This window comes from Diadema antillarum, unplaced genomic scaffold, assembly GCF_040938485.1.
Source record: "Diadema antillarum isolate AM-2024a unplaced genomic scaffold, OU_Dant_1.0 scf00000107, whole genome shotgun sequence".
NCBI lineage: Eukaryota > Metazoa > Echinodermata > Echinoidea > Diadematoida > Diadematidae > Diadema > Diadema antillarum.
In genome coordinates, this window is record NW_027270996.1 from 960,129 (window position 1) to 986,500 (window position 26,372).

The 26,372-nt window shown below is 41.8% G+C and overlaps 1 protein-coding gene across 1 annotated transcript in view; it reads right to left on the reverse strand.

Moving 5' to 3' along the window:
- Positions 1–682: 682 nt before the first annotated feature.
- Positions 683–26,372, reverse strand: part of LOC139719186 (rapamycin-insensitive companion of mTOR-like) — a 144,393-nt gene continuing 118,703 nt past the window's right edge. Inside the window, exons 16-32 of the mRNA XM_071630617.1 lie at positions 26,015–26,089; positions 22,599–22,703; positions 20,813–20,859; positions 19,227–19,377; positions 17,180–17,397; positions 14,579–14,705; positions 13,034–13,275; positions 12,052–12,331; positions 10,950–11,042; positions 9,827–9,933; positions 7,960–9,192; positions 5,000–5,144; positions 4,240–4,560; positions 4,095–4,176; positions 3,163–3,487; positions 2,194–2,332; positions 683–1,539 (exon numbers count right to left, since the gene is read on the reverse strand). Coding sequence (XP_071486718.1) covers positions 1,465–1,539; positions 2,194–2,332; positions 3,163–3,487; positions 4,095–4,176; positions 4,240–4,560; positions 5,000–5,144; positions 7,960–9,192; positions 9,827–9,933; positions 10,950–11,042; positions 12,052–12,331; positions 13,034–13,275; positions 14,579–14,705; positions 17,180–17,397; positions 19,227–19,377; positions 20,813–20,859; positions 22,599–22,703; positions 26,015–26,089 — 3,765 coding nt within the window. The 3' untranslated portion in view covers positions 683–1,464. The remainder of the gene's footprint in view (positions 1,540–2,193; positions 2,333–3,162; positions 3,488–4,094; positions 4,177–4,239; positions 4,561–4,999; positions 5,145–7,959; positions 9,193–9,826; positions 9,934–10,949; positions 11,043–12,051; positions 12,332–13,033; positions 13,276–14,578; positions 14,706–17,179; positions 17,398–19,226; positions 19,378–20,812; positions 20,860–22,598; positions 22,704–26,014; positions 26,090–26,372) is intronic.

A 26,372-nucleotide genomic window follows, 5' to 3' on the forward strand; every position in this document is an offset into this window, starting at 1 on the left:
CAGAATATTACAGCCAAATATTGGCCAGCCTGTACATGTGTGATACTTCAAAACTGACTTGAACAGAATTCAAAATTTGACTTGGCAGTCATGTATACTTATACTAATGCCATTTTTTTTTCTTATAAAATGAAAAGAATAGCGTGGGGGTCTAAAAAAAAAAAAAAAACCTGCCAGTGTTATTGTTGTGAACTGACACGTGACCAATATTTGTTTTTCTGCCTTTCAGAAGGCAAAAATGGAAACTAGAGGCCGGGCTCGTTAAATAAAACTAGCAACTCTGATGATTGACGGTCATCTGTGAACAAATTGTTGCGAATGGTAAAGAATTTGATGAACGAAAAATGTTAGAAATTCATGTCAAAGAACAATTCTCAAATGCAATTGATACTGTTGATTTGTAACATCTGACTAACCTTCTCCAAAACACAGAAAAAAAAAAAGGAAACAAAAATGGCATCAAATTTGCAAAACTGGGACCTTAGTTGCTCCTGCAATATTGCATGAAATTTGACACACACACACATGCACACACATACAAACACACAAACAAACAAACAAACAAACAAACACAAACTACTCTTTCACCAGACATAAACTTATATGGACAAAAATTTGTGAGCTACAAGGGCATGGCTCTATAGCTTGCAGGAGAACACACACGCACATGTCCAATCAAAGCGAAATGAACATATGTGTACACGAGTCGTTTTTGCATATACGGTTAAGTAAACACGTCCTACACCTTCACCGGCCGCCTGGGCACCAGAAACAAGACTTACGTACTCACGGACACACTTTGTTCGTGGCTAAGCTGAATGTATATAGTACAATATCCTCATTTGTACAGGTCTGAAGCAATGCGAGGCAAAATCTAACTCTCTTCTTCTCAAATTACAGTACGCAGTACGTGTAGATCTCACAAAGAAGAGAAATTGACACAGACAAAAATATTTTCATTCAAATAACAATGAAAATGTTTTCATTGTTACATTTACATTACATTTTTTTTTTTGAACCTCCAACTCTTCATGAAGAGCCTGGCTCAAACATCTTGACACTACACACTGTCTCACAGACAATCAATAAAAATTTGTTTTGACACCATTCGAAGGAGTCGGTTTCAAAAAAACAGAAAGAGTTGCTTATTGCACATTAACGATTCGATGTTTGTTGGCACATTTTCTTCTCGTGGAGGAAAAAACAAACAGACCAACAAACCAGCAGAATCAGACACATTCAACACGACAAACATTTTCCCCCGCAGTGTCTCTGTACACGACATTGGTGATTAGCACATCGAGGAATTTTTCTGTTTCGTTTTCCCACTTCAAAAACTTGGCTCTCTTGGCGAATGTCACATGATTGGCTGAGGTCATCAAGGGATTAAAGGTCAGGGAATTGGGGGGATCAAGGGTCACAGGTCAGAGGTAAAGGGGAGTGGGGGTCGGGGCTGGGCTTGTATCAGGAACCTGAGGAGCTGGATGGACTATCACTACTCTCTTCCAGACCCAGGATCCGCTCTGCCTCGTGGTGGAGCTGGGGTGGGGGAAGACAGAGACAAGAAAAAGGAGATATAACTTAAAGGACCAGTTCACCCAAACATCTGAGATGTTGTAATAAACAGATAGCGTATGGTCTTTCGATAACATTTTGCACTTAGTGAAAGGTGAGAGGTGAGAGACTCTATCAAACTCTGCTTTGCCTTGCTGAGTTAAGCGCCTCATCTTTCGTCTCATGCAAAATCTGTTCTTCTATGTATTCTAGTGGGCATTGATATTCACATATCTTAAAACTGAGTACCCTGTGGCTCCAGAATATGTCTAAGTCAATGTACCTACTTGCCCTGGCCAACTACAACTTAAGTGTTGGGCATGCAAATATGAATGGCCACTTGCCCGTTTAACCCGTTGTGGATTAGTCCCAAGTATACTTTGGCAGGTGTCAGCAAAATCGGCTCGTCCTCAACGGGTTTATGTATGGGGCTGTTGCAAAAATGTTGAGTCACGGAAGTGGGACAAACATTTCTTTTTATTCATTTATTTACTCCCTGATTGTTGTTCGACCCACCAAACAAAGAAGCCAATGTTTAGTTTACTGTCAATTGGTCAAGCCCATCGAAATCAAGAAAGCGCCAGACCAGCTACATGTATTTACTAGGAGTCTGTTTGGTTGACGCAGCAAATGTCTCACCTCGTGAAAGTGGACGTCCTGGAACAGCTCCTGGATGAATCGCCTCGCAGACAGCCGGTAGCTGCTGGTGGCTAGCAGGTTGGCCACGTCGGAGAACAGGCACGTCCTCTCAAAAGCTCGCGGGAACTTTTCCCGTAACCTGTAACAGATGTAAGAAAAGACAATGGACATTAAAAAAAGTGAGATATGAATATCAGATAACATGGGATGGAAAACAAATTCTCTGTGGCAATCACTAGAATATGCAAACTTGTATGCTAAAATTCTCATAAAACCAACCTACTACACAATTCATCACTTTAATACACATATTTTGAAGAATCAGATGTATGAGAATATGATGCTATAAAATACACATGTATATGATATACTAACTATGTGATGCTTGATAATATAAATGAATACCAAACAGTGTATATACATAGTCAGCATTAAAGAGACATCAAAGTTACACCTAGGCTTGAAGGAATGGATGACATTTTTTTTTTTTAGTCTTTTGACAAATAAGGGACACCAAAGAGTTGAAGTGACTAAGTGCATTGTACATCTTTGTCTAGAATCTATCCATGCAAAATATGATCAAATATCTGTCTAGATTCAATCCATGTAAATATCACCGTTTACGTTGGTGTTTGCGTGCAGTATCCTTCAGACATCCATAGCTTATTTTCATCCCTTCCAATTGATGACCCTCATTTTCATCCCTTCCAATTAATGACCCTCATAAGGTTTGCACTTTCAAATGCTCCCTGCTCCCAACATCAGGGCCATTAACATACTCACGCAGAATCAAAAGATAATCAGGGAATTATTCGTGGGTAATTTGCATGTCAGTGGGCAAAAGAAGACCGAAATCAGGGGTACATTGATATATTCTTGTTGTGACATGAAGAGAAATTAAAGTTTTCAGGGAGCCACCTGAAAGATCGGGGTAGACTTGGCAGCTCCTCCTCTGGCAACAACACTCACCCTAGCAACCCCTCCTCCTGGGCCTTGATGCCCACGGAGCTGCTCATCTTGATGACGAGGCGGATGACCTCCCGCCGGATCAGCTCCCGCCCCCGCAGGGTGTCGTCCCGCATCCGCACCACCTCCTGGCTGCCCTGCGAGAGGCTGGTCTCCGTGCTGCCCACGCTGGTGGGCGTGTTGTTCTCCATGCTGCTCCCGAACGGGTTGTTGGCGCTGGCCGAGCTGTTGCCGCGGGAACGCATCAGCAAGGGTTGGATGGGCTCCACCGGCTGGAAGATGACCAGGGAGGACGGGTCATCCAGGTGCGGTCCAGAGCCGGTATCGCCTACGCGGACAAAATGCATGGGGACATCGGCGCATAAAACAGAGGTTATCAAAACAAGTTGATAACGGTAAATAAAAAAGATGCCATTTCATTTAGCTCTATGTGCTACTTACCGCCATGAAAACTTGTCTTAGAGTAATATCTTATGCTTGACATTTCTGTAAGAAGTACACCCATCCTAAGGTTGTCTCATACGGTATACCTGTTATATTGTCCGATGTGTTTGTTTTCGTGGGCCAACTCACATTCATGATATTAACATGTGAAACTACTCTGACCGCGCCTGGGAGATTATGTTTCTGCCAGCATGGGTGGCTTTTTTTTTTGAGGGGGGGGGGGTGTGGGTTGCCTGCCTGTCTGTTGTCCATGTTACTTTAAAACTGATGGCCAGATTTTGGTGACATTTCCAGGATAGATCTGTGGTGGTAAAAGGAACAGGTGACTAGTTTTGGATGGTGATTCAGATAATAATCCAAATCCAGGATACCTGCACAGTTTAATCCCATCAGTGACTGTACCGCTTTGGAGGAGATCAGAAATCTGCAATTACTTGTAGTATTTTTGTATCATTGGATCATCTAGCTGAAGTTTGTCAAGGGTTCCTCACCTTCGGTACTGCCCATAGACCTGGTCCTGACTTTGGTGCAGGCCAGGCAGTGTTCTGGGCAGTGCATGTTGTTGTCAGGGTTCTCCTGGGTTGCTGCCGCAGCCGCCACCACCACCTCCTTCAGCTGCCCCTCCCCCAGGGGGGCTATCTCCTCCTCCTCCTCGCCACCCTCCCCCTTGGACATCGTGGAATAGCCCTCCTCCCTCCTCTGGTGGGCCTGGGTCCCTGTGTGCTGGTGGGCCACTCCACTCTGCTCCGGGGGGTGCGGGCCCGTGGTGCTGCCCGGGAGGGATGCCGAGACGAGTTGGCTGGTGGGGGCAGCCCCGGCGGCGCTGCTGGCCGAGGTTGAGCCGGAATCCGGGCTGTAGACCTGGACCTGAGGTATGTGAATGTCGGACAAGACTCCCGGGGACACCGCCTGACTCGTGTGGTCGCTGTGTCCACCTTTGTATTGGTTCTCGTCGGACTGAAAATCAACACAGGAGACACGTATGTTTAGGTTCCACTCCTGCACAGGCATACATTGTACATGTACCAACAGAATACTAACAGTAAACACTCTGACATTAGTTTATGTAAGACTTTGAAAGCAATCAGAAAGGAGTCAATACAAAAGTAAAACACTGCAAGATACCAGCAAAGTGATATACTGGTATCTATATAATCAGTTATGATAAAGATTAAATCACCATGTTTTCTTTTGGCATATTTTGCAATCATTTGTCATATCAGCGTCACTGTCATTATTATCACCATCATCATTGTCAATATCATTGTTATTCTTATCATCATCATCATCATCAATACCATCATTAGAAGATGAGAGCGGAGGTTGAACGCTTGCAAAATCATTCAAGCAATTAAAAATAGTGCGGCTGCCTGACTTTAGCGCGCTAAAGACTCACATGAAATATGAGGGTGACGTCCACTGGCAGACAGAGGCCGATGAACTCCATCTTGGAGCTGGTTGAGGTGCTTGGATGGAGCGACTTCATCGAGGGGGCCTTAGATAAGACACTCGCCCTCTCCAGGCAGCTCATGCTCACACTCCTACAAATGTGCCGAGGGGAATAATAGTTTAAAGGGATCGTACAGCTTTGGTTGAGACCTAACCTCAGGTTTCTAACATTTTTGGGTGAGATGATGAGAAATCTCTTATGAAATATGAAAGAGCATGTAAATCCACGAGGAATTCAATGTTTATTTGATTAAAATTGGTTTTGAAATGGCAGAAATATCCAAATCAGAGCAATCCTAATAAAAGGTGGGACCCACCTTTTATTACGATCGCTTTGTTTTACTTTGTTTTTGGATGTCTCAGCCATTCCAAAACCAATTTTCATCAAATAAACGTTTAATTCCTCTTAGAATGGTATGCTCTGTACTTTTTTATGAGTGGTTTCTCGGTATCTCGCAAAAAGTTAAAAGCCCAATCCTAATCTCCACCAATACTATACTATCCCTTTAACCAATGTCAATGCCCTGTCTTCTTCTTTTTTTGAAAAGTCCGACCTTGGATTATCTGGCCATCATTTATCCGGATTTCTCTATCATTCAGACGTCTTCACGTAGTGAAGATGCAAAACAAGTGATTTCAAACCGATTCAAAGTCCTACAAAACTCTCAAAATCTACCTTTGATATCAAAAACAAAAATATGTTATGAATTTAATACACGAAATGTTTCAATCTCCTTAAAATCCGAACTACAATTTTAAGTAGGCTATATACAGATTACACCATTGTTGGGATGTACACTACCTCCCTACATTTAGCTACCACTTGGTCAGAAGCTAGTTGTACATGTGCATGAAAATACACATGGTTTCTCCTATATCTGGCCAAATTATTTATCTGGAATGGGGGCTGGTCCCGACATGTTCGGAATGCTTGCGTCAAGTCCCTTCTATTGCAACTGATTGAAAGATTGCCCTTCCTCAATGTAAATAAGCACCGATTATTCATTGTATTTTATTAGTAGCCATGATAGAAATGAAATCACGGGCATACATGCTTGGGTTGGACTCGAACCAACAATCTTCTGATTAGCAGACAGGTGTCTTATCCACTAGACTACTGAACTTCCGCTGACAGCCAGTGCTGGTTCTAATCCTTAATATCAATGCCAGTTGTGTGGCGCTTGAACCACACCCTCACAAGAGCCCCTTTAGTAGACAATGTTTGCACCCCCCCCCCTCCCCCTTTTCCAAACTTTCCTCCACTGCCTAAAAGTATCTGCTGCTTTTATGTTCATCTTCCAAGACTTTTCACTCTTGATGTTTCCGGCACATTTGAACAACATATTTGAAGAAATCAGTAGGAGTAAAATTACTATAACAAATTGCACATACATCAAAATAGGCACAACAGGCCTTTTTCTCTGTGAACAGCAATACATAACTTCAAACTTGATATGAAGTCTAATAATCATTTGTGTGTTCATTATTCTATTTGTTGTGATATTTTCAGTCAATAAAATAGCTACACTGTAGTATAATATATCAGAAAATAAAAAGAACACTGTAAGTGCATGGGAAAAGATAAGCAGATGGTAAAAAGAAAGTACAACGGTTTAATCCTAATCAGGCTGGGCTTTTTTGGCTATGCTATATCTGGGGGGGGGGATTCGCCCCCCCCTTCAGATCTCGCCTATGGAACGCGTGATCACGCCGAAAATTGGCACACGCGACGCCCGTGACGTATACTATCAAAATGTATGGTTGCTTTCTCCGAAAAATTTTTCTTATATTTTAATAATTAATTTTTGTAATTTATGCATAAAATCAGTTTGGGGCTCTAAATCACTTATTGATGCTCTAATTAAGCTAATTTCTTTTTAAAAATGTTTCTTGTATCATTCTCCTGAGACATAGGATAAAAAAAAATCTGTATCAAAATTAATTTCTTATGTATTTGATTGTTTTTTGAATTTCTTATGTATTTCTTTGTTTTTTGTTTGATTTTGGCCAAAATTTGTCACAGACATTTTTCGAAGCTTTATTATGCTAAAATAAATTAATTTCGTCCATTCTAAGTCAAGATATGAATTTTTATGTGAATTAATTGAAAAAACACAATTTGCATTGGATTTGTACACAAAATCACATTTTGGAGCAATTTTGGGGTTGCCAATTTTTTTTTTGAACGGGCGTCGCGTCAAAACGGTACGCGCGGGCGCAACAATTTTGGTCTCAAAAGTTGCGCGATACTTACAAGAAAAAAGTTATGAAACATCGCAGCGGGAGCTTATCGCGCTGCGAAGATATTGCGCAAAACGTCGAGGGGGGGCGGATTCCCCCCCCCCCAGCCTGATTAGGGTTAAAATATATGTCAATATGTTTGCTACTAATCCAGTCAGGACCAACTACAAAGCTATTGTGGATATTCAAATGATGAACATGAACAGATATGAAATGTAGTAATATATTGCATAAAATGCACAAAAGAATGCATACCACACAATACAACATTCACAAGAAATAGATAAAATGTAATATTGCAAAATTATTTCATGCACTTATACCATAACCCGTAGAGGACGAGTCCCGAGTATACCCACGCAAATGTCTGTGGGAAATGCTTGTTGTAGCAGAATCAGCCCGTCCTCAACGGGTTAAGTGGCAATAAATAAGGGGGCAATAAATGAGGGTGCAAATTTTCAGGCTCAGAAACCCATCAAGCACATTTTGATGTACATATGACCTGCTATTGTAATTTTACTCTTGTACCACACAGATCCAACTGCTAACCAGTTGAGAACCAACTTAGAACCAATCCTACAAGTCTGAAACGCCTCTTACAACGATACAACACAACAACAAGAAGTACAATACACAAAATATGACAAAAGATTTCTTTCCACTTACTCCACCATTCCTGACGTCTTCCTGAACCTTGGGTCTCCTTGGTTACCAAAAGAAGACGCCCTCCGCATCAAACTGTCTGCCTCTCCCTGACTCAACTGTCTGTGCTGGAGCTTCAGGGCTTTCAGGGTGGCATAGCCGTGGGCATCTCTCGCGGACGTGAAAGCCGCGTTGGTCTCAAAGAGATTGGAATACGAGCTGAGGTTGGGGGAGAGTGTCTTGGATATCCTGCGCACGAAGCTGGGAGTCCTTTTCAGGTTGTGCCGCTTTCGCAGCGTGTCTGAGGAGTGGATGCTCTTGACAGTGTGCGAGCTCGTGACCGTGTTGACACTGGACATGGACGACTCCACCGGCGGGCTGGAGGGATTGGAATGCATCGACCCCACGCCGCTGGTCTGCGAGGTGTCCGTGGCGAAGCTCTCGCTGCGGCTCTTGGACCCCATGCTGCTGTTGCCGCTCTCGTTGCTGTCGCAGCGCCGCTTGAGGCTGTGGCTGCGGTCACGGGACTGCGCCCGCGAGCGCTCGTGCACCTCCTGGTTGAAGCGCACCCCCTCGCCGCCCCCTTTGTCTTTGCACGTCCGTGAGCTCGCGTCGCTATTGCTGCGCAGTTTTGTGATGACCGAATCAAACGGAGGGGGCTCATCGTCGTCCTGCCCCTCGATCATCGGCATGGTTTGGGCCCGCCTCAGAAGCGGCGTCCGCGACACGCGGTCCAAAACCGTCCTCATGCCATCGGTCACCTCCGTGATGCCGGGCAGCTGCTCTGTGGCGGAGTTCACCCTATCCCGCTTGCTGAGTCGCGCCAGCGGACTCGGCGAGGGGGCCCTCTCCTCGTTACTCATTGGGATCTTCCCGTCAACACCGGTATTCACATCCCCCGTGACCTCCAGGAAAAAATTTGGCGCCGTTCCCATGGTCATTGGGCTCTGCACGGGACTGGGCTCTCCCGCAAAGAACTTGACGTTGGGGTCGATCTTCGGGCCGGCGTCTCCCGGCGTCTTGGGACTGTCCATGCTGTAAGAGCTGAAGTTGTGGAGACTGACTGGGGAGGACAGCTCACGGTGATTGTGGTTGTACTCCTCTGTCACCGGCAGTGTCACTGTGCTGATATCGCGGTCCTCCTGGACGGGGAAGTAGTCCCCGCGGCAGTGACGGATGCTCTCCCAACCTAGGGAGCTAAGGATGTCTGCACCTTGTCTTGTCTTACTAATCAGTCCCAGCACGTAGAAACATGTCCTGTTAACATGACAGAGAAACAACAACAGATCTTACAGCTCATAATCTCACTGGCAAAGCAAATCACAAAATGTCATTCAAGGTGATAGTGCATGATATTTCTCAAATCATGACTTTCGCGACACTGTTGTAAAGAGACTAAATTTGATGGAATGGAGAAAAAGGTTGCATCCCTTTCCAAGAAGCAAATTTCAGTGGTTTCCTTCCTTGGCGATGATTCATGCATTGCATTAATGATACCACAGGAAACATTTTAGTGTGTTGATGCATTTGATAACATCACTTGACTTGAGGAATTTGCGAAGTATGCATTGCACACAGCAGTCAGCACAAACTTGTATACAGCATGTCATACAGTCCTTGCAACGAACCACTGCCAAAAAACCTACATGACCCGTTAAAGTACAGTCTGACTAATACAATGTACATTGTATTTCGTCACCCGCCTTGCAGAAGGGCCCTAGCATGATTTTTCAACCACATAATTGAATTTTGGTTTGTGACATGATTCAACAGAGCTTGAAAGCTCTTTTCTATCATGTAATCATCAATGATTTGTAATTTTTCGAGTGCGCAGGCCTTAGGGCTCTTCTGGCAGTCAGGCAACAATCATTTTTGTCTTTTACCAACGTACCCTCTGATTGAGAAGACCTCGCACTCCTCAGCGAGTCTCAACATGTCCGGAATGATCCCTTCCTGCTGCAGCAGCCTCAGGCCCCACGTTGTGCTTCCTGTGTGACCCTGGGACATGGGATGGACAGACAAATGGACACAGAAAACAGTAACAAATTGAGAGACATACTCATACTGTAAAACACGTTATAAAATGGGTTCAAGAATGTAGCCAATTGGAAGCGCTGAAATGAGTCACGTGTGCTTGTATTAATTTCTCACTAACATACACGGCCGACGTCACAATGTTTGCACTAGCGGTGCGCACTCAATCAGTTGTTACAAGTGCGTCGCACGCTACTATACGCGCTGTCAATCCTGTAAACAACTTCTAGTTCGGGCTGCCGGCCGGCCTTTCTTGTGTGCATTACATGTGTGGCGTACGTATACTCTTATACGTACGGTACTTATGTGCAGGATTTCCGAGTGCGACGTGCGTAAATGTTTGGGACGAACATCTTCGGACATCTTGATCCACAAAGGTACGTGAAAAATGCTGTTAGTTTTCGACCCATTTTATATAACAAATGATGCACAGGATTATTTTGTGGCGTTAGTGGAGATGCAGCTCACTCTCGGGTATTTACAATGTAGTGCATGTTTCACAATTGTAAATACCCTCAACTGCGCTACATCTCCACTAACGCACTCTATCCTGTGCATCATTTGTATAATATTTTCGCAGCATGAAATTTTTGCGAATGGGGGCCGACAGCCTTATTCACAGCATGAATTTTTTGTGACAACAACAATACACACAAAGCATACACAATATGAACATACACAAACACATACAGCCACAGATGTACACACATGGAAAAGTAGATATTTTCATTCGAAGGAAAATTCCACACATACAGCATGCTAGATCAAATTTCAGAGAAAAATATTCTGCATCGAAAAACATATCTGTCCTGTACTTCTTTTGCATGACGACAAAACCAAACTTAATATAAGGAAAACATACAAGTTGGCAATTCTGTTGTATCTGCCTAATTTCTCTGCCTACAGCACTAAAAGCTTCATAATCTCATGCTCAACATGCAGTCTGTATTAAGCAAGACTGCCTTTTCATTTTGACTCACCACTGCCCACAGTGCCGCTTTCAAGTTGAGGATGTTGTCCATGCTGTCCACATCACTGAACCGTATCACTTCACACATCTCGGGTATGTGATTCTGAGAGATATTTATCAAACAAACATATAAACACACATCGAGCAGAATTACCTTGCTAATAATGTGTGTACATCAAAGATAATGTGACATCCAAATTAGCACATCTGTGTTCATGTTGAAAGGGTCTTTCAAAAGTTTGCATAGCATAATAGTCAACCCTTGGATAAATGAAGCATTATTCCTCCTCAGAAGTGGTAGATACACATTATAATGCTGCATAAGAAACATTGACCTTCCACGTTACGCATGAGTGATGTAAACCATATTTGCGTAAAGGGACATAACACAAAATAGCAATTGGTACAGATGTTTCTTCTTCTTCTTCACACAGCACAATGTGCCTGGTTGATGTCATTTGCAGACTATTGCTAGTCACCTGGGGTGTGCCATGAGGGGTTGACATCATTTGCCTGTTTCTGGCATGGGTAAGTCTGGTGGACCTCTTCACCGAGTTACCACCCTGCTCTTTTCAAGGAGGTGAAATGGGATCTTTTTCAACGTATGTGCGTTAGTCATGACTCTTATCACACATCGATCCTTCCTTTAATGTCCTATCTGAGGGACAGAGTGTTTTTGTCTCTTGCTAGTGGGGACGGCATGATGACACACAACACTGGGCCTTGAACCCAAGCCATTTGATTGCAAGGCACACACACTATGATAGACTGAGCTACACCACTGCCCTCTCCAGTATCTACCCGATAATACATATCTTGAAGGCTTCTACTTACAATCAAAAACGTTATCGAGGGAACAGAACAGGAAAAATCCCCAAAACTGCAACATCTATGTTGCCGCTTGGAATGGTTAATGTTTTTACAAAATAGGCCAAAGAGTGAATTGTACTATACACCTTACATATGACAATCACTGCACTCTTTCAAAGTACAAGTGTAAGTGCAATGAACGTACTAGCCGTCTCAACATTTCACACATAGTGACTCAGGTCTTCCCCTCTGTATGATACACCTAAATACGCAATAAATCTGACTCAAGGGGGCAGTCTCACCTGCTTTTCTATAAGCTCGCAGCCGCCACGGTGCCTGACCAGCTGGCCGTACAGGTGGACGGGAACGTACACGTCCTTCTTGTGCCGCCTCTCGTCCTTCGACCGGCGCGTGAAGCCGCCCGAGGGACTGGGACGGTGGTAGCACGTGAACGCCTCGTTGATTTCGGTCTCCACCAGCGTCACGTACTTGCGGTTGAAGTAGGTGAACCAGCGCTCGAGCTCGTGGGCGACGTAGTTGACGTCGTGAAGGTACTTGAAGCCCTTGGTGGTGGACATGAACCTGCAAGAAAGCAATATCAGAGTAAGTCTTGTCATCTTCCGGAAAAGAAAGAAAAAAAAAATGAAAATAACTACGAGAATGATGCAAAGAGTGCAACATTCAATGAGGTCATAATATGCCTAAAATAACTGAAGCAAATAGTTCGACAACCTCCACATATCTTAATTTTGTTCCACACTCCAGTGACAGTACTTTTCACACTCTGGTGACCATTATGACTTTATTCATAATCTTTCCTTAATGAATCCATTAGCCTCCTCTAAGACCTCTTTGTTTTTCATTTTCCTGGTAGGTCCATCCTTGGAAACAGTCTTCACGCTTACTCATCATGAGCTGGATCATGAAAAAGTGCTATGTTTAGAGATGATTCTTATAAGACTCATTTTTGTCAGTCCTCATGTCTCATTATATGAATTGTATCACTGTTAACATGGATAATTTTGCAGTTGAGAAAATATCTTTGAGAATTTTGCATAATATACAGTAATATCAACACAAAAAATGAATATGTGCAGACTTTTGTAAAATGTGAATTAACCCTATCACTGGTGCTCATCAACAAAAAGCAAATTCAAAAACATGTTGAAATCATCTTCCTCCATCAAGCATGAAAAATGCTTGTGTAAACATTTTTACCTTTCACAGCATGTGCTAGAGCTTGAAAAAAAGAGGGAAAATCAACTGTTGTCACGACTACTGTACCTTGTGAGGAGGAGGGCGCCCTTGTCCCCCATGTGCAGCAGCGGGGGCCTCATGTGCACCAGGCTGTGGAGGTTGGCGTCGTCCTCGCACGCCTCGTCCAGCACGTCGATGGCCAGCGAGCTGATGGCCCGCGACTTGTCGTTCAGCTGCGTGATGAGCAGCTCCATGCCCCACGTGTGGAAGAACGGGGCCTGGGCCCGCAGCAGCACCCGCAGGTGGTTGGTGGCGTACAGCCGCATCGACTGGAAGGCAAAGGGTTGTGGGTGGGGAAAGAATCATTGATAAGATGCATGTGGATCCAATCAAACACTGGAGCAAATCAGATGCACTATGTTAACCTGTTGAGGACGGAGGATACTCGGGCAAGCGACTATGGGAAATACGTGTTGTAGCAAAATCAAACCGTCCTCAACAAGTTAAGGTACACTACACATTGGTGTACACATTGTTCTTACATGCCCTTTGAACATTCACAACCTGAAACTCTGCATGACAAAATTAAAAAATATGGCTCCCAAAGTCATTTACGTATAGCTCTAATTGATTGCAAAATTGTGGGCACACTTAGCCACAAATGGGCATTCAAGAAAAGTTTTTATCTTTGCGACTAGTTAAAAAAAACACTGGTAATGCTACACGGGCATTTCTTCTGCCATGACACCAACTCCTGCAGTCCTTGACAATTTTGTATTCAGAAAACAAGCTGGAAATTTTGGTTTTGCATGATACTGTTATCCCATCAAATGTACTTGAATAGCAATATATAACTTATTGCAATTCTCTGTACCGCCAATGCGCAGAAAACTTCTACGCACGCTCAAGAGCCCTGTCACAGGTATACACGTGGGATTCCTCGGTGCCATTGTCGCTTTCGGTTGTCTTGTGTGTGTCGCAGTTCCCATACGATTAAATGGAGTTATTTGTCTGCGTTTCCGTTGTCACTCCTTTTTTTCTTGGCTATCATTCAGCTCTGAAGGAGCTGAAAGCTTCTAAATTTTACTGATTTGCGGTAACCTAGAGTCATGGTTCACTACTGCTAGGCTTCAATGTGTTGGTCACATGATGGAAATCGAAGAAATCTTCAACAGAAAATCCCCCTGGATAAAGACAGAACATGACCTACGTGCATATGCAGCCAAAACTGGGGCAAGTTTGTCCCCTGAGCTATCCCATAATGCATCTGAAATGCTGCTTTGCGCACGGCACCTAGGTATTGGCAATCCCTGAATTCCCCCGCCATGCAAAATTGAACTGTGCGGCACACAGACAAAGATGACAAATAAATCAATCTCTTAAGTAGTTTCTTCATACAATGTTCTGTCTGATGCTTGTTTTTTGTTTCATTACTATCTACTGCCACTACACTGGAGCCCTCCAAATAGCACTACTGGTCACTCTCTGAACACTACACTACACTCTCTGAAGGACTTCTTTCCTCAGTCCTATTCATAGCCCTACATGTTGGGCATATTTTGTGATTGCTCTCCTCTGTGAGGGACCTGCAACACAACATCTCGATATCTCTATGACGACGATGGCACCCACCTCTGCTGCTCCGGCCAGCATCTTGCTGAGCACCGTCCTGGCCAAGCCATCCCGTTTGTAGTCCAGACAGGTTAGGACCAGCTTCTGTAGGGTCTCGTGGTGTGGCATGGAACACACGTCCAGGAGGCTGGAAAATACAGGGCAAGAGAGGGAGGGTGATGTGTTATTACTTTTAACTCTTTCCGTACCAGGGACCATTGACAGTGTGTACAATGCTATGGGCCTTTCTGTGGTAAATGGCACTCAGAATACATAAAGGATTAATGTGGTTGCAAAGTTTGACTGACACAACAAATTGTGGTTTGCTGCAAAATCTATCGAAACAAAAACAGATAGTCAGAAGCATCATACAGTACGGTATGCAGAGATTTATGACAACCCATGTGCTATGCACTGTAACACAGTGGTACGAAAAAGCATAGTGACTCCTCATCATTAGTAACAACTCAAAAAGCTGACCACACCTCTGGCAACCCTGACACTAGGTAAGGCCAAAAAAAAAAAATTGTTGCATTGGCGTAACCCGCCCGACCCTAAAAATTCCGCCGACCCCATGTTTTTTTATTATTTTTTTTTGCTATCGATATCAAATATCTTGTTGATTGCGATCGCGATCGCACAAACCCGGAAGTGGAAATGGCTCTGGGGATATCGGATGTACGAGGGAGAGATCTAGCGCCTCGCATAAGCCTTCCTTGATCAGTACGTCATCTGTTTCCAACACGGACACGTACTCTAACAAGATTTATTCAGTGTATACGTAGCATTCAGACTGCGATGTATTGTGCACAGTTTTGCCATAGGTTTCTTGTGTGGAGAACTTACACGAATCTGTATATGTGGGACTGTAATAGAGATCGCCGTGTGCGATGAAAAGATCGTACATATGGGTCAATTTGCATCTATCTTATCTAAGTCAAAATAGTAAAATATGAAGTGAAAACATTCAGGATAGGGATTTCAACATCTTTAAATTCTGTGAAGGGGTATAATTCCAGTAATATCGGCCTCATAAATGATTTGTAGAATAGATGAACACAGCACATTCGGTGCAGCAGTTGTAACTGTTTACTGAGCTGAGCACGAGTTTTACACGTAAAATGCAGGTAGCAAAAAAAAACAAAAAAAAAAAAAACTAGAAATGTCGCTATGGCGACTGATGCCTCCGCCATAATGCATGATTCTCCCAATAGGCGTATAGTACAATGTCTTCACAATGTGTGATCCATGACAGTTTCACATAACTGGCAAAATATTGAAATGACAGGTTTGTCAGAAATGTCTTGAACTGGGTTTGCTTTAATTTTCTAAGAGTGCAGGTACACATATTTGGGGAATTGAGAATTTTTACTTGAATTCTGACAGACCTTTTTATAAGTTTATGCATTGAGTAATTTCCAAGGTATGAAGAAAGAGTGTAATGACGGTACAAAATGGATGTTTTGTTTTGTTTTTGTTTTTTTTTTGGGGGGGAGGGGGGTATTGAAACCTGGCCTTTGACCCTTAACCTTTGACCTTTGACCTTCCGGCTGGAAATTTCCAAGAGAATCTCCATTAGGTAATGCACGTAATAAGTTTTGAAACTAATAATGCAAGCATTGTATATATACCGGTACTAGTATATGAGTGAAATAGGGAGAGGGAGAGGGAAATTTTGAGGAGTTGACCTTGACCTTTGACCCCAGACTATTGACTCATGACCCCTAAATTCCCTAGATAATCCCTGCCAGTCAGTACATGCGTATGTACCAAGTTCCACGAAGATACATTGAACCATTTGCGACAAAAGTGATATTGCAACATTTTCACCTAACCTTTGACCTTTTGACCTTTGACCTTATGACATGAAACTCTCTCTGGAGACTCTTTACGCAGTAGTACATGTCCACACCAAGTTTCAAGAAAATACCTTTGGGCATTGCATAGATATGGGGGAAATTGCAACATTTGTAGCATTTGACCTTGACCATTTGACCTTTGACCTCTTGCCAATGTCACTAAAATCATATCAACTAATTCTCCCATCATACATCATCCTTGGACCAAGTTTGGTGAAAGCTGCTTCATCCACTTTTGAGTTATCACGTAAACAGATAAATTTTAGGATTTGACCTTGATCTTTGACCTTTGACCTCTGCCCGATTTCACTGAAAAACTAATCAAGTAATTGTCCCATCATACATCATCCTCCAACAAAGTTTGGTGAAATTTACTCCATCCAGTCTTGAGTTATCGCGTAAACGGATACAATTTCATGATTTGACCTTGACCTTTGACCTTTAGCCGATTTCACCCAAAATCTAATCAAATAATTGCCCCATCATACTTCGTACTTGGACCAAGTTTGGTAAAATTCCAATAAATATTACTCAAGTTATCGCGTAAACGAAAGCGGACGGACGGACGTACGGACGTATGGACGTACGGACGTACGTACGGACGGACGGACGGACGGACAACCCGAAAACATAATGCCTCCGGCACCACTTCGTGGCGGAGGCATAAAAACAATCCGCCCGACCGACCCTATTTGAAAATCTCATGTTACGCCAATGCAACAATTTTTTTTTTTTGGCCTAAGGGGGAGAGGGGGGAACTTACTACTGGAAGACCCCGGCCTTCTCCAGAATCTTCTCTCCCTCGTGTGTCTGGGAGAGTTTGCCCACCAGGAGGAAATAGTCCTGGCTCAGTGTTGTCTGGATGCTGGCGGGACTGAAAACAGCCTGGGGCGGGAGTTCGTTGCGCGGCGCCATGCTGATCTCCAGCAGACAGTCACCGATGTCCACTGCCAGCTCCATCAGCAGCTTCTCCGCATCAGCCTGATGAGGTTCAGAGAGGTTTACCGTCAGTATGTGGGTTGTCATTGTTGCCATCATTTTAATTATCATCCTCATCCTCCTCTTCATCATCATCATCATCATCATCACAATCTCATCATCATCACCATCATCATCATTACCATCATCTGCAGCATTACCATCATCACCATCATCACCATCATCAGTGTCATCATTATCAACATCACAATTATCATCATCACAATTATCATCAACACCATCATCACCGTTGTTGTCTTCATCATCATCATCATCTCTGTCACTATCATCACTACCATAATCATTAACACCACCACCACCACCGCAATTTCTATCATTCATGCTATCTCTTAACACTGAAAGTGTAACTGCCACTTCAGTCTCCATCAAATGTGATACTATTTCATTGCCCACCGCCATTAGCATAATGCAGTTACATTTGTCAACATTACATCTTAACCTTTGCCATCATGAGTGGAGGTGACTCCACAAATTTCATCAACCTCAATATCTTTACCATCATCATCATTACCACTACTACATATAACAGTTTCACTTTCATCTGTAATCATTGTTATTTGGCCCTCATCACTAATATCCTATTTACATGTACGTACCATTATCACCTTCGTCATCACCATCACCTTTACCACCACCAACATCACCGCCATCACCACCCTCATACTAACCATAATTACCACTATCATATCGCACACTCTGATTTTATGCAAGGACTCAAAATACATGCAGGTGAAACGGGTCAACCTAGTCAATCTTAAGTTTTTATATCTTTTCTGAAAGAGCAATTCTTATTCTAAAATTTGGGATCATAAAACGATCGGAAAATTGTGTCTTTAGCAGTTTTTCTAGAACAATTTTTTTTTTTACAAAATAATGTGATTAGGTGTGTCTTAGAGGCCCCTTTTAAATTTCAATATAAACCTTTTAATACACACTCTTCGCTTTCAACTCTAATACCTTTTGAAAGGATAATGCTACTGCTTTGAAGCTTGGTATTGGTCAGTGATAGAATGTGTTAATAAGGCATGCTCAATTTCAGCCTAATCTGATAATCCCTTCATTGTTGTTCCTACCGAGTTTTACATCCTGTTTTTTGTCCCATTCACTGAACAGAGCACGGCTTTAGAAATAAAGGGCTTGAATAGGCCCTAAACATCAGAGCCTCTTTTCTCAGTACCGGTACACACTTTCCCAGAGTGTGCGCTTTCTTTCCAATATTGAGATAGGTAATAGGAGAGTCCATTTAAACTGAGCTATACATCATTTTAAAGCTTTAAGTCTGCACTTTCAGAATATGCCCTTTTACACTAAAAATGCCATGTCTGGCGACTCTTTGTCGGTTTTGTGGTGCAGGGTGACATATTAATCCTCGCTACCAACCCCACTATCACCATCACAGTCACCACCACTTCCATAATGTTCACCACCGTCACCATCACCACCACTAAATACTACTCTTACTAGCATTATAATCTTACTACATGTACCACCATCCCACTCACGATCACCATGGCAACCGTACAACACCAAAGCATCATCAACATGACTACCACCAAATATACATTTGCGAATATTGACATCTCTCTCTGATTGTATGACATTATGCACAGAAGAAATCCAAAGGATAGCTCAAGATTGAACAGCTAGACTACAGCCTCACTCATTATCTCTTCGATTGTCTCTAAGCCATACAGGAAGCACGCCCAACCATGATAGCATGCTTCAAACAGTCGACATGGTAACCATTAACATGAAAATCGACAGGTCAAATTCTGTGTCTCGTCTGATACCGAAATTAAATTTTATCATACCTCGTCGCAGTTGAGAAGGAAGTTGAGGAGTTGGCAGCCGATGATGGTGTAGGTCTGGAGTTCGCTGGTCCGCCCCACTTCACGGCCAAGACTGATCAGAGAGTACTGCTTGCTCATCGGCTTGTAGAACTCCACCAGGCGACGGAAAAATCTAGGGGGGGGTGCAAATGTTTAGAAAATTTGTATAAGATGATATTCTCTTGTCAACATGATATCAGTGCTACTTCAATTTGCAAATACAAAGATCAAAATATTTGTACATTTTATGGTATGCATACATATATATATATATATATATATATATATATATATATATATATATATATATATTTGGTTAGTTGATGATTACTTCATGTATATATTTTCTTCATTGTATTATCTTCCTATACATTTTCACTGGCTTCTGCAAATGATTATTGTCACTTTGTAGTAATTTTGTATTAACTGGATTTAGAAAATAAATGAAATTAAATTAAATATCACAATTAATGCAATCGTAACAGAAAAAGGATCAGAGATGAAGTAAACATAAAATCTGTCGTAAAACATGTGTCATCATATTCTGGCATAATCAATGCAATGTCTTGGGTAAATGAACACTATATGAGATGTGATCAGTTCCATAATTCCTTCCTGAATGGAGTTGTAGATTATTACTGTCAGGATGTTTCTTTGGTATCACAGTGCATAGTCTACAGAGGGAAAGTCATGAATAACTAAATATGGAGTGTTCACACTGAGTAAATTTGTCCAGTAATTCAAACAAATGGGAGCAGTGCTTCAATAAATCATGGGAAAGCTCCTCCAGTTGGCAGTGTCATTCTACAGTTTCACTTTGATGTGCATTTGGCAGCATATCTATAACCATCATTATTTCCACTCAGCAACAGTGAAAACGAAACAAATTTGTGGTTAATTCCACAAGAGGGAGGTGTCGGCAACTTGAAACCAATCCCAGAGTATAATTCTACTGGCAGAGAGACTTGGTTTTCTTCATACGGAGAGTAAAGTGGGATGTGCCAAAGTAGAAAATAGCCCTATATGACTCATGGTGAACATATGGCATTAGAATTGTGGGTTTGTAATGTTCATGTAGGAAATTACTCAGACCCTTAAAAGCAACTGAAAGACTTCTGACTATGAATGTAGAATCCAAGAGAAACTAAACTTTGAGATGACGCACCACCATTGCAAATCTTGGAGGTAATTCCATCTGATTTTGACTAAGACTATCTTATCGATGGCCAAATGGCACCAGAAGCACAAGAAGCAATAAAAAACGATTGCATCTTTGAGAGTGTTTACAAAGACGAGCTGCCAGCTTCCCGGGCAACAGATGGAGACGACAGGACTAGATATGCTGGCAGAACAGATTCAAAACAAGATTACAATGAATGTGCATAGGTTAGATTACTATCGCTGTTGTGAAGAAAAAAAACTAGAAAAAAAAATCTGCACAAAGAAGAACACACCTCAATGTCGACAGATATGCCAGTAAACAGGGTGGTGTGAGAGAAAAATAGGAAGATGAGAAATCGGATACTGATTGGTAAGACACTGATAAAGTCACATAATGTCCAACACACCTGTTGATGTTGGCATCCTCAAACTTCTTCAGGTTGGCCCCGCCCTTCTGCAGAGGGATGAGTGTGAGAGGAGAGGGTTGGTTGGAGATGAAGAAAACAAATAAACCATCACCAGTTTGCATAGTACCAACATGCTGCTTTGGGATTCAATCTAAGAGCAAACACTATTCATTGGGTGATTTCAAGTTCGGTGCTAGTGCTAGTGCTAGTGCTATCTCAGCACTAGCACCGGCGATAAAACCGAACTTGAAATCACGTCGGTGTTGGGAGTTGACCTCAAAAATTATGACGTATTTCCGGTTGCTGGTGCTGGGTGTTGAATGTCGTCTGCTGAACCGAGCTCCGCCGTCTGTGTTAGCGATTTAGGTGCTTTTTCCCTATTGACTAACACTAGCCCCTAGGGATTATCATTTTCTTCATCTCAAGTTCGGTGCTGGTGTTAGCGTTGCTGTGCGAGACCCGTATTCGCTTCCATAAGAGATGCACGTTTTACGTGCAAAGTCTATGCTAATGCAATGATCGCATACGTAAAGAACACAAACACTCCAGACATGGCCATAGAAATCTGAGCCTGGGAGCAAAATAAAGATAATTGTGTTTTAAAGAAGGGATGAAATTTGTGGCATTTTAATCAGTCTTCCTCGTTACGTGTCTAAAACTAAGCAGTTTTGGCTACATCTTTTTATATATGACTTTAACTATGCGCCATCACTTTTTTCATCGCGCAATTCCCGCGGAGCTCGCGGTGCTGTGATTCCAACACCTAGTGCTGGTGATCGATATTTAGTGCTGGTGATCGATAATTTTGATCGGTATCGCCTCGTTAATCTGACCGTCGGTGTTGGAGGTCGATTTAAGGCTGTTATTTGGGAGCTAGCACTAGCACTAGCACTAGCACCGAACTTGAAATCACCCATTATATTCTTATGTACACATTTATATTTCTTGGTCTTACACCAAAACATGTTGAAGACATAGATCAAGAGAAAAGTATGTTCACAAGCTTATCACAGTGTTTGTGTAACCTGGAAAAACTTGTCACTAGGGGAACACTATTCCACGGAGCTTCTCCTTCGTGGGTATACATCCATGGTCATCTAATATTCTGGTTTACATCATGGACTACCATTGTCTATTAAAAAAGATTAATGCTTGAGACTTTCATGTTCATCACATCACAACATGTGTTTAGAGGCCACTTATTGTACGACCCCGAAAGTGTTTAAGGGAAATATCTTTCATTCAAGAGAGAGGGCACAATGATGTATAAGACACTTGAGTACACCAAATCATATCTTATGTGGCTGATCTCACAAACTAGCAAAATCAGGACTTACATGTAAGTCATACAAATTTTTGACCCCAAAAGATTCCTAACAACAAAAATGACACAAATGCTTGTGGGACACAAATTACATCAGCAAGAAATGTTATTCTAAAACACAAGCTTTCTCGTCATAGCCTCATTGGCACAAATAAAACATGTATCTACTGTTCAGTATCTTATTCATACAGTTGAAAAAGATGCACAAAGTTTTATAAAGATATTTCTGGTGGTTTGACGCAACTACGAAGGGGGCTGTTCCATTAAAATGTCCTTCTTTGCTTAATAGCAGGCTACTCCCCCCCCCCCCCCCAATAAACCAACCCCTACAGAAACATGATTGCCCAATGAAAGATGCAGCATGACATTTCACGAAATATTTTATGGTTCTAGGTTTTCTCTGCTGGGGAATGGGAACACACATTGGTCCCAATCGGACTCCTGGTTCCTGGTCTACCCTACCTTGATGGCCGCCCCGATCAGTTCCCAGTTCCAGACTTTGTGGTCCTTGGTCGTCAGAACCAGCGTCTCTTTGATCATGGTCTGCACCGCTGAATCCTCATTCTCCTATCGAAGGGAAATCGGGTGGGGAGAACTTCAAAATAGAGATAAATCTCCCCAACAGCAGAAAAAAAAATTGCTAACATACTGTATGTACACAATTGTATGTATCATATGTACATTGTACATACTTTAATACAAGTGTAAGTACACGTATGTTTGTGTATGTATGCATGCATGTACATTGATATGTACTGTTGTATGTGTGATGAATGCTAGTTTGTCTTTATGAAAGTATAAACTTATCTATTTTTAATCAATCATTTTATCCAATCAATTATTAATACACATGTATATCATCATAATTATTCCTAACAAAAGCATAACCAAGACTCCCCAGGGTCTTGCATACATGCTGAATTACTGCCACCACCACTGGTGTCATAACACCATTGCTATCATGCCACCATTGGTGTCACACACCGTTGGTGTCATAACCACCATTGATGTTGTACCATCACTGGCATCATGCCATCATTGGTATCATGTACATGTACCACTATTAAAATTGGTGTCATACTGCCAATGGTATCATACACCATTGGTGTCATGTCACCATTGGTGTTATGTCACCATTGATGTCATACCACCATTGGTGTCATACCACCACTGGTGTCATACCATCACCGGTGTCATATCACCATTGGTGTCATAGGCACACTGTATATATCTGTAAAAATCTTCACTCACATTGCTACAGTACAACTGTGTGTGTATTGTGGAAGGCAATGAGTATCGCTACTTCCCATTTCTCTGATGTTATCAAGAGCAGCAATCTTACTGAAATATTGAAATCCAATACCGTATATTATACTACCATGATTGCGTTCTGCCCAATGACCTTTGCCTATCATTATCATCACCATCATCATCATCATCATCATCGTCGTCATCATCATCATCACCTCAGCCATTATCACGTCAATTCAACTTCTATGATATTTATTACAATAATCTCCAATGATTGATGGGAGAGCCAGGCACAGGTCTAGTCTACAAAATTGAATGAATACAATGTTCCAGGTTTTCTTGTACAGTAGCAGAATGTAAATGAGCAGTTAAAGACCAGGGTACTAACACAGATATGGGCGTGTGGGACTACTATAATTAATCTGTCTTTTTGTTTGCATGTAAGATCTATTCTAGAATGTACTCTTATGAATGGCATGCATGCTTGACACATGTTTTTACATGTGTTCTATCTTCATCATTACACACACAATGAAGATTAGATAAATTTTTGAAGGTGATTTGAGCAAACAATAATCAGGTTTTGTTACAGCAAATGCATTCTTTTCCCCCCTGATTGCTGATTTTCTGTGTAAGTATCCATTTAATATCACTCAATATGCTAGCCCAGATCAGTTCTCTTTCTTTCTCTCTCTGTTTCATGTGTACATGTATGCTAATTTATGATGATCTACAGTACTTTTGGTGAACTGTCTACAGTTAGTACACAAACCTACCCTGCCAAACAGTAAACTACACTGTACCAGTACTCCATTCCACACTCATTTAATCCAACTGCATTCAACTTTGATGTAAAAAAATTAGATCTTTAAATGAAAGTAAACTACGACACAGGACACAGGGTCTCATGACCATGAACTGCAAATGCACAGCAAGGTCTCTGCAATGTGTCCTTTGACAAAATCATCACTCAAACTCCCGAAAGACGTCCACCTCCTGAAAATCTCAATTTCCCTGCAGCTTCAGCAAAGCAAGCATGTTTTGATTTGTGGGCCAAATCCACATGAAAGTCTTGTGGAGCGATGTGAGGTGTAGGTTAATATGTGTAATGTGTTAATGAGAAAGCTCATTTTTTGAAATTAGCACAGCATCACATTCTGTCAGACCCATGCATATGATTTGGCGTATGTGAGCATCATAGCACATTTTCCAGCACGTTAGCAATTAATGATGATACAGGAGAGTTTAGGATATAATGCAAGCGGACTACATTTCATGCGAGGAGAAGCAAGCAATGAGCTAATGTTGAGCAAGCATGCATAAACAGTATTCAGAGAGAGGAAAAATATCTGAAATTCACTGCAAACATAGTAACATAAGATGTGCTCAGGCATAAATTCTTAAGCAAAGCAAAAATACAACACACTATTATACCACAACTCATCAACCCCAATATATCATGAAACCCCACAGAATTATAAAAAAACTGGGTGTAGATTGGATTTGATTTTTTTTTCTGTCTTTCCTCCACACTTGATAAAACCAGCCCTAGAAATCATCAAACAAACAAACAAACAAAAATCACACAAATAAAAAGCCAGAAAGAAAAGAAAAAATCATATTGTAAAAGTTAGCACAGAAATAAATAGTTCTTGATAAGTTATATGAAAACCTGGACATAAAGGGAAAGGAAAAAAAAAATGTATGACTTATTGAGTTCTTTGAGGGAACTTCTCTGAGGAGCTTCTCTTGTATCGCTGGATGCAGTCTATAAGTAGAATGGGTTTTGTTTGCTTTTTGTTTGTTTGTTTGTTTGTTTGTTTGTTTTCATGCTTGAGAGAGTTGCTAGCATAGCCATTTCAGAAAAGGACATTTTCACTGAATGTACAGTGAAACACACATGACGGAGTTGCTGCAGCCATTTAAAATAAATCGAAAAATAGATAAATAGATAATGTGGTTAATTGCAAGTGTGACAGCAAAATATGAATTTCAGCACGAAATAAGAATTAAAGCATTTGGAAACGTTCGGAGAGGTAATCTGTTTTGCTTATTTCATTTGTTTTTGCTTGTTTGGGTTTTGCTTGGGGGTTTTTTCGGGGTAGTGGGGCAATTTTGAATTTTGAGATTGCCATGAACATAGTAAATGATAGATGCAAATGAGAATATTTCATGTTGTTTTTAAAGTGACAAGATAAGGATACCATACTATGTGCACATATAAATAATTATTGGTTCTTTTTTTTAATCCTCTGGCGAAACCAAAATAAGGCCACATCACTTTGGCAGGGGCCCAGTTTATCTGAATTGCATACGGGGCAGGTAAGAAAAACAAAACTGGGAGTCAGGAAAAACAAAACTGGAAGTCAGATTACAGAATATATTGTATTCAAAGTATGAGTGTAGACTATGAAAGACATTTTTGAACTGGAGGAAGAGAAAAAAAAATGATAGTCCACAGCAAATCGTAATGAAAAACAAATTGAGAGAGAAAAATAAAAACGCCTGTGCTACGGCTACGTTATTTTAATACATTTGATGTACGGTCTCGGGCGTGCTCCTAGTGACAACACGTCCCCGACTATATGATTTTAGATGTTTAGTTGTCACGCAAAGTTTCAACAGACCTGAGTCGACCGATTGGTAATCTTGTCCCAAGACGCAGACACGCCCAAAGCCGAAGAGAAAGACCTGCTTCTTGACTTAAATGCATCATTGAATTCGGAAGAGAAACAATTTGAATAAGGCTTGTTAGGTTTCCCGCAAACCCATAGGGGAGTAACGTTCCTTGCGCGTCGAGAACGAGTCATTCAGGCATGTACGCAAGTCGTTCACAAACATTTCATACACAACACAACTCAACTCTATGTTCCGAAAAAGCATACAGTATAAACAGAGCTCCAGGGGGTACATTCTGAGAAAAACTACATACAGGAAAAAAAAAATAAATAAAAGTACATTGTATATTAAAAGGGTATACTTGTT